The following is an 8,782-nucleotide window of genomic DNA, read 5'->3' as shown; positions in this document are numbered from 1 at the left end:
AATGTCTCTGCTTTTGAATATGCTATCTAGGTTGGACATAACTTTCCTTCCAAGGAGTAAGCGTCTTTTAATTTTTGTACCCAGCAACAAAGCTTCAAAATATGAGAGGCAAAAACTGGACAGAGTTAAAGGGAGAAACAGACAAATCCAGGAACATGACTGGAAATGTAACATCCAAATTTTATAACTGATAGACCCCCAAATGCTGCTTCTGGACAGGAGGCAAGGTATTTGAGGATGTGCAATTTTATCTGTAATGTTCATCTGAAGCAAATGTGACAAAATGATAACACATTAGTTTTGAGAGGTGCTTTCTGGGGAGCCTTTGGGTGTTTTTATATTATTTGCTCTATTTTTCTGTGTTCAAATGCTTTCTTTAAAATTAAAGGGTGAATGGAAGAAACATTTAAGTGAACGAACAATAAATGAAATCCAGACATCAATATCACCTCATCCAATATTCCTCTAGCTCCCTACCCTCTCCAGCCCACCCTCCTGCCCCCACCTCCCTCTTTACCTGGGAGTCTTCCTCTGACAAACATGTGGGAGTCGATGTCCTTAGTGGGCCAGGTGTTGAACACAGGCTTACAATCTCTTCCTGCCACAGGCTGCATTCAAGTCGTCCCAAGCTTCCATGTCCTCCCAAAGCTCCTTTATAGCCCAAATCCACAGCAGCCACCTCTCCATAAAGGATTGCCACCTCTCAAGCCCCATCCTGAAGTTCCTACACCGCCTGAATTACTGCCAATGTTTTCTTCCCTCCTCTTAAAAATGCGCCTTCCCTAAAGGTTCAACATGCTCCTTTGCTTCTCCTTTCTGCTCTACCTGCCTTTGCAATCAGACCCACTCTCACAACTTAGATGAATACAACCTTGCACAGGCTGGGTTCCCAGCCCTGGTCCCTCTCTCAAACTCAAATCCTGCCTCTCCAGTTGCATTCAGGATGCTTCTGTTTGAATGTTCTTGACATTAAAGATTCTTAGCAAGCTGGCCCCCAACTTTACAGCAAGCTCGTGTCTGCACGAAGAGAATGACACAGCATCATTATAAGTTGTCAACCGACATGTGGGTTTTTCCCGTCACAGATCAGTTTCTTACTCTCTTGACTCCATCCAAGCTGTGACTAAGGTTCTCCCAAGGGTATTTTAAATATTATCTCAACTTCTTCTGGCCTCCTGGGCTGCCTTCCTCTCTGTGCTTCTGAAGTCTTCTGGTTCAACTTGGCATGTTCAGAGATGAGCATCTTTTTACTTATCCTGTTTGGCATTCTGGGAGCCCTTTTGATCCGAGCACTTGTGTCTTTTAATCTACACCCAAGATCTCTTCCAGTGTCCCTTCTCCACACTCTCTTTATTCTCTTCTTTCTGAAATTCTATTGAATATTTCACAGTGCTCATCCACATCTTAACAGCTTTTCAAACTGTTTCTGTATCTTCTCGCATTGCAATGTTAGTTCCTCAGCACCAGTTTCCATTTTACTAATTATTCCTTCAACTCTGTCCAGTGTAGGGTGTATCCTAGTTTATATCTAAACTATATATAGATTTTATTTCCAGTATTCTCAGTATTTATCATATTCAGTTGTTCTTGTTTAATTTCTGTGTTTTCTATACCTTCTTTTTCTCTGTTTTAAACTCTTTTCAGATTGCTCTGTAATTTGTATCTCTTCTGAAGTGAACTCCCATCCCAATTTTAGTAAGTTATCTTTACATGTATTTTGAATTTTCAGTGTGTATATAATCTCACTTTGAATGGGAACTTTAAAAATCTCTCTTTTTGGAGAGGGAGAGAGAGAGGAAATGTGAGACTAAAGAATCAGTTAGGAGCCAGGCTGGGTTTCCATCTCATCTCCACCATTTACTAGCTGTGCAACCGTGGGTAAGTTATTCTCACATCTCTGAACCTCAGTTTCTTTCTCTGAAAAAAGGGAGAACTAAACCCACTTCAGAGGGCCCATGAGATTTAAAATAAGTCCTGCCGAGTTCTAGACCACTGAGGGTGCTCAGTAAATGTCAGTTTCTCCTTTTCTCAGCAGATGTAGGCAGAAATGATGACACTGGTAATAAAGTTCAGTGACACAATGAAAGTTAAAAAAAAAAAAAGCAAAAGCTCTCTCTCTTTATACTCCATCCTCCTATTTTTTTCAGGGCAACAGTCAGAACCGGGCCTTATTCTGGTGGCTCTGGGCTCTGTTCAGTGGTGACACTGGAGATCAGGTGACTGCAGTCTCTGGCCTGCCCTGCCCTGCAATCACTGTAGGGACACAGCCCCATATGAGCCATGACTATGGAAAAATGCACAGCTTTCTCCAGCCTTTCACTGAGGAATCCTGACCCAACCCCCTGTTTCAAATAGAGAGCCTGGCTTCAGCCTCTCTCCATAGATGAAGCACTCTGGGACCCTGTTAGCTGAAGAAGTCAAACCCTCAGTGCCACTGCTTCAAGATGGACCCTCAAGACATGGGCTCAAGAACAGAGCCCCTGGCTCCTGATTTCAGCCCTGCTTGCACCCCTACATTGACGACATATTCACCGTGCTTTTGAATGGGTCCATCTTCTCCCCTTCCTCCTTCTCCTCCTTCTACCTTCAACCATACCATCACTACGTATTAAAACATGGTATTAGCACCATCTTGATTAGGAGTCAAATGCCTCATTCTTCTTTTTTAATATTTATTTATCTAATTTTTGCCTGTGCTGGCTCTCCATTGCTGCATGCAGGCTTTCTCTAGTTGTGGCAAGTTGGTTGCAGTGCATGGGCTTCTCATTGTGATGACTTCCCTTACTGCAGAGCATGGGTTCTAGACACGCGGGCTTTAGCAGTTGTAGCACATAGACTTAGTTTTTCTAAAGCATGAGGAATCTTCCCAGACCAGGGATCAAACCTGTATCCCCTGCATTGAAATGCCAGCAGATTCTTGTCCCCTGTGCCACCAGGGAAATGTGTTAAATGCCTCATTAAAAATAACCTCTCTCCCTATTCTTACTTTATCTACAAGCCAGCCACTTCGTAAAGCCTTTCCTGAGCACTCTTATCTGAAATGAACTATCTCCACATCTTCTTGTCTGCTCTACTCTGCTTTTACCTGATTTAGCTTTTACCAAACAAGGTTCTTGAAGACCAAATGTGTAGCACGTCCTGTTAGGCACCATGATAACAACCATGAACAAGACGAGGTCTCTTCCTCAAGGGACCAAGGTTCTGCTCATCAAGCTGGATGAACAAATAAAGCACTGCTGTGCAGAGTAAGTGCTTCAGTCTAGGAATGCCCAAGGTCCAGCTGACACCAAGAAGACTATGGCCTATACTTCCTAGGATCAGGGGGAAGGGATGGGTAAGGGACTGAGCCCCAGAAGGAGGAGATGCTTGGGTTGGAACTTGAGGAAGAGGAGATTACTAAGCAGACAGCAGAGCTGAGAACAATCCAGGCTAAAAGAATAGCATGTTTAATGGCACTGAGGTGGAAAGGAGCAAGGTCTCTTTGAGAAACCAAGAGACACCAAGCTTAGGAGGTGTGAAGAAGGCAAACAGGAGAAGATGAAGATGGTGGGCAGGCCTCCAACAACATTCAGGATCACCCAGTGTTCCCCCTGGGACCATAGGAAGCCCTTATAGGATGGAGCACAGGATTAGCAGGACAAGATTTTCGCTGAAAGGGACCAGGAGCGCTGGAAGAGACCAGAGTAGAAATGGGGTGCTCAGTTAGAAGACCACTGCAAAATGTCAAGATAAGAGATGGCAATTGCCGAGCTGAACTTGGGGGGTTGAGGGTAGAGAAAAGTGGGAATGGCAGAAGTGAGGTAGAGTTAACAGGTGTTTGTGATTGAGATAAAGCAAGGCCCTGATAATTCTAGAGTTCAAAGACCTTTCTAGGCCCAAGTAAGCTAACTCCCTTCCAGGAGATGATAATATCTCCTGGACCAGCAAGGGGAGACAACAGCTAACTTCCAACACCATGATTCCAGGTTGGCCCTGGGTCAGCATCTTACGAGCTGGGGCACAGGGCCCTGGCTAATTTCCTGCCACCACCCCACCCGGTTATACATTCTGAATAGGTCTTTAATTAATGTGTGTGTGTATGTGTGTGCATGCTCCATCATGTCCAACTCTTTTGCGATCCCATGGACTGTAGCTCACTAGTCTCCTCTATCCATAGGATTTCCCAGGCAAAAATACTGGAGTGCGTTGCCATTTCCTTCTCCAGGGGATCTTCCTGACCCAGGAATTGAACCTGCGTCTCCTGCTTGGCAAGTGCTTTCTTTACCACTGAGTAGTTCCGTGGTTTAAGAACATATACCTTCAGATTTCCCTGGTGGTCCATTGGGTATCATTTTGCCTTTCAGTGCAGGGAGTGTGGGTTCGATTCCTGGTCAGGGAGTTAAGATTCTACATACCCCATCGCCAAAAAAAAAAACAAATCATAAAACAGAGGCAATATCGTAACAAATTCAATAAAGACTTTTACAATGGGCCACATTAAAAAAAATCTTAAAAAAAATAACGTATACCTTGAGGAAAACAAAGACCTGCTTAAATTTGGCCTAGAAACTGGTGACCTGTTTAAATCAGCATAAAAAGTGGTGTTTTCTAAGGGACCATGGAAAGCCCTGGCAGGATGGAGCACAGACCAGGTTAGCGGGACAAGATCTTCACTGAAGGGACCAGAAGCACTGGAAGAATGCTAGCCTCTCTGTCATAGAAACTGGTGACTCTGTTACCCTGTCACTCCCTGAATGTGTCTAAAAATAAGGAGTTTGAGAGTGAGGCTGCTCCCATTTCTTCATCCACCCCATGTGAGTGCCAGTGTGGGATGCGGAGCTCACCTGGCAGTCCTCACCCAGCCCTCTGCACACCTGGCCCTACAGCAAACAAGCAGCGCCAGAACGTGCACAGTTGCATCTGTTCTGTCTGCGACAGGGCGGATGTCATTGTGGTTATGCCGAAAATCTACCAGCTCTCTGAAAAATAACATTGGGGTCACAGAGCCTCCTCGGTGGGTTTGACATGTTGCCTTGACATCCCCCCATCCTCTGTCATGCTCTGCACAAGGGGGCTGCCAGCCCCCTGGTTGACACTTTTCTAAGTAGCAAGGCTAGAAGACCTCCACAGCAGTTACAGCTCACTTCCGGGAGAGTGGGACAGGACAATTCTGTTTTCAAGCTTTGTACCCCAGAATCTGGGCATTGTCATCTTCAGGAACCCGGTCCCCAAGATCCAAATATCTGCAGCTTGACTCTGGCTCCCCTCCAATGCTTCCTCCACCAGCAAGGTGCACCTTCGTGGCCGGCCATCCTCTTCACCTTCCTCCTGATGGCACCCTGGCCAAAAGGGCCATTTTTGCAGTGGGAACAGAGATGAAGTAAAATGGGAAATTATCTAAAATGAGGACTGCCTTGTCAGTGGCCTATCTGGACTTGGCTGTTTCCTTGTGACCCTCACTCATGTGAGTTAAGGCACAGCTCTGTGTCTACGCAGCCAGGGACACAAACACACACACATATTGGTATGCCAGGGGAACCACTGCTGTGTGCCACAGTCATATCCATTATTACAAAGGGTTTTCCTTCCTCAACCTCCCTAGTCTTCCATTTGAAAATGTTCCATGTACATGAGTGATTGCTCAATGATATAGATGCTCTGGATCTACTACAGCCTTACTAGTAATTGGAAAAACTGAGAAACTGCTGGGACTTTCCTGGTGGTCCAGTGGCTAAGATTCCACACTCCCAATCCAGGGAACGCGGGGTTCCATCCCTGGTCAAGGAATTAGATCCCACATGCTGCAACTAAGACCCAGTACAACCAAATAAGTAAAGAAGTGCTTTTTTAAAAATTGAGAAACTCCTTAAATGTCTGATAATAGAGAAACTAAATTATGGAACACTCATATAAAATGCTAGAGAAGAAAATGGCAACCTACTCCAGTATTCCTGCCTGGGAAATCCCATGGACAGAGGAACCTGGTGGGCTACAGTCCTTGGGGTCAAAAAAAAGAGTCAAACACGACTAAGCACATAAAATACGCTCCTTTAGAAGAATGGGTGGATCTACAGGTGCTGACATGAAAAGCTTTCCTCTTCTACTGTTAGATAAAAAATGCAGGTTGCAAAAAAATACGTGTATAGTACAACCATGTGTCTAAAATGATGTATAAGCATCTGTTTGTGCACAGACTATATATGAGGGGCACACATAAGTGGTTTTCTCTAGAGAATGGACTATGGGAGGAGAGTTGAGACAGGGAAACTTCCCCATACTCTTTTTTTGTATTGTCTGAAGTTTTTCAAAAATATATAACTTTTGTAATTTAAAAGACACTTTTAAAAAAATCTCTAAATATAAGACGTTAAATAGTGTGTGTTAGAGTAAGTACCTCAGACGCCTTGGGTAGAGGGTGAGGGAGAGGGTTGACATCAAAGTAAAAAATAAATAAATCCCATCCAAGACTCAAGCTCAGACTCCATGAAGGGAGTTTTGCAGTTTTGCAAACACAGCTCAGCCTGCCGTGATATGACATGTGACATCTGGGAGGGTGTCTGGGACATAGGCCTAGCCACCTGGCAGACCTCATGGATGGGGCAGACACATGGAACAGATAACACTAGGTGGTTTGTCTCTAGAAACGGGGCAGCAGCATGAGGGGCGTGCACTGTGGCAGGGGTCCCCAACCCCTGGGATCTAACACCTGATGATCTGAAGTGGAGCTGATGTAATAATAATAATAAAGGGCACAATAAATAAAATGTGCTTGAATCATCACCAAATCATCCCCTGCCTCCAGTCGGTGGAAAACTTGTCTTCCACCAAACTGGTCCCTGATGTCAAAAAGTTTGGGGATCGCTGCACTGTGGGATGCAAAGTGGGAAGACCCGGAAGAAATGAGAGAGGGGACCCACTATGGGGTGGAAGGTTTCAGGACAGCAGCAGACAAAAAAGGAAGGGGTCAAGGGTGTATCAGGTTCAGACAGGAAGAACCATCTCCACCCAGGCTGACACATGTGCCTGCCAAGCACCCAGAGCCAGAATGAGATTCAGATTCCAAGGCTTGGGAGCTGGCCAGGGGCTGAAACAGAAGCGCATTTCAGCATGGGGAGCCCACAGTTCAGATCATCAGTGGCGCTAGTGAAAAAGAATCTGCCTGCCAACACAGGAGACACAAGAGACCCGGGGTTTGATCCCTGGCTTGGGAAGATTCCCCTGCAGTAGGAAATGGCAACCCGCTGGCAGTATTCTTACCTGGAAAATGCCACGGGCAGAGGAGCCTGGCAGGCTACCGTCCATGGGGTCGCAGAGTCGGACACGACTGAGAGCACCATCAGTCGTGCATTATGGGCATGTAGTGGGGGGTGAATAGGAAAGACCAGGGCAGGGGCCTGGGCAGGAGGCTGGGCAGGGGGCTGGGCAGAACCAGCACTCAGAGGCTCCAAGCCAAGGCAGGGCTGAGCTTCCACGCAGACCTGCAGGTCACCAGGAGGCTTCAAGAGTGACACCATCACATTCCCTTTTGGAGAATACTGTTCACAGCAGTGTGGTTGGGGGACTGGCCAGAACAGGGGCTAGTGTGGAGGCTGCAGTGGCCTCGAAGGAATGAGGCTGTGGTGGCCAGGTTTAACTGCTGAGGAAAGAGCAGGAGGAGCAGAAAATCACAAGCCCCACACACTGCTTGACCGGCTGACTGGTGGAAGTCTCCTCAACGGAAGGAAGAAGGTCTTTTCCTCTGTGGGCACCCGGATTCCCCTGTCCGAGTTCCCCAGACGTGGGCCAGTCACTAACTCCTCTTAGTCTCAGCCCTCAGGGCCCAATTCGCAGGGATCTAAAGCCCCAAGTTGTCGGTGCCAGGGCCACTTTGAATGAGGTCGAAGGAAGTGGACATTTCTCTTGCCTTCCTGCTTGCTCACCCTCCCTTCTAGAAATCTCTCATTTCTATGTTCTGCCTCTGTCACACCCACAAGAGAGCCCTTCCAAGGGCCACGTCCAACCATCCTTGTCCTAGTTCTCCACCCGGCCAGATTGCCTCGACGGCCCCCATTCACGGACCCCCACACGCCCACCCGTCTCTGGGCTGGCGGGTAACAACCGCGAAAAGGAGGGCGACTCTTTTCTCCGCGGGGCTTCAAGTGACATCACATCCTCCGAATGCGAAATTGGGCTCGGCGGCCGGTCGAAGGGCGAAACTTCCCCCGGCCCGGTCGGTGATCCACCGGCTCCTGCGCGCCTCGGAGTTTCTGCGCCGGGGAGAGCGCCATGGCCTCACTCTTGACCGCCCTGATCCTGCCGCTGGCCCTGCTGCTGCTCGGTGAGTTGGCGACCCCTGGGGGAAGCGGGGGCGGGGCTGGCATGGGATGGGGGGGTCGGGGGGTGGTGCGGCACGAGGCTCCCGGCTCAGTCTCGCTGCCCGTGTCCCGCAGATGCCGCCAAGGTCCTCGGGTCGCTCTCGTTCCGGATGTCGCCGACGCAGAAGGAGACCAGACTGGGCGAGAAGGTGGAGCTGCAATGCGAGTTGCTGCAGTCCGGCATGGCGACAGGGTGCTCCTGGCTCCGCCACATACCCGGGGACGACCCCAGACCCACCTTCCTAATGTACCTCTCCGCCCAACGGGTCAAGCTAGCCGAGGGACTGGACCCCAGACACATTTCCGGCGCCAGGGTCTCCGGCACCAAATTCCAGCTCACCCTGAGCAGCTTCCTCCAGGAGGACCAAGGCTACTATTTTTGCTCGGTCGTGAGCAACTCGATACTGTACTTCAGTAACTTCGTGCCTGTCTTCTTGCCAGGTTCGGGC

General features: G+C 48.1%; 1 protein-coding gene across 1 annotated transcript in view; it reads left to right on the top strand.

Annotated features, from left to right (window-relative positions):
* The first annotated feature begins 7,261 nt into the window (after positions 1-7,261).
* CD8A (CD8a molecule) overlaps positions 7,262-8,782 on the top strand; it is an 8,107-nt gene continuing 6,586 nt past the window's right edge. Inside the window, exons 1-2 of the mRNA XM_010862232.1 lie at positions 7,262-8,296; positions 8,409-8,774. Coding sequence (XP_010860534.1) covers positions 8,245-8,296; positions 8,409-8,774 — 418 coding nt within the window. The 5' untranslated portion in view covers positions 7,262-8,244. The remainder of the gene's footprint in view (positions 8,297-8,408; positions 8,775-8,782) is intronic.

This window comes from Bison bison, unplaced genomic scaffold (genome assembly GCF_000754665.1).
Source record: "Bison bison bison isolate TAMUID 2011002044 unplaced genomic scaffold, Bison_UMD1.0 scf7180017864480, whole genome shotgun sequence".
Classification (NCBI taxonomy): Eukaryota; Metazoa; Chordata; class Mammalia; order Artiodactyla; family Bovidae; genus Bison; species Bison bison.
Note: the sequence above shows the minus strand (reverse complement) of the source record. Positions and strands in the feature narration are given on the sequence as shown.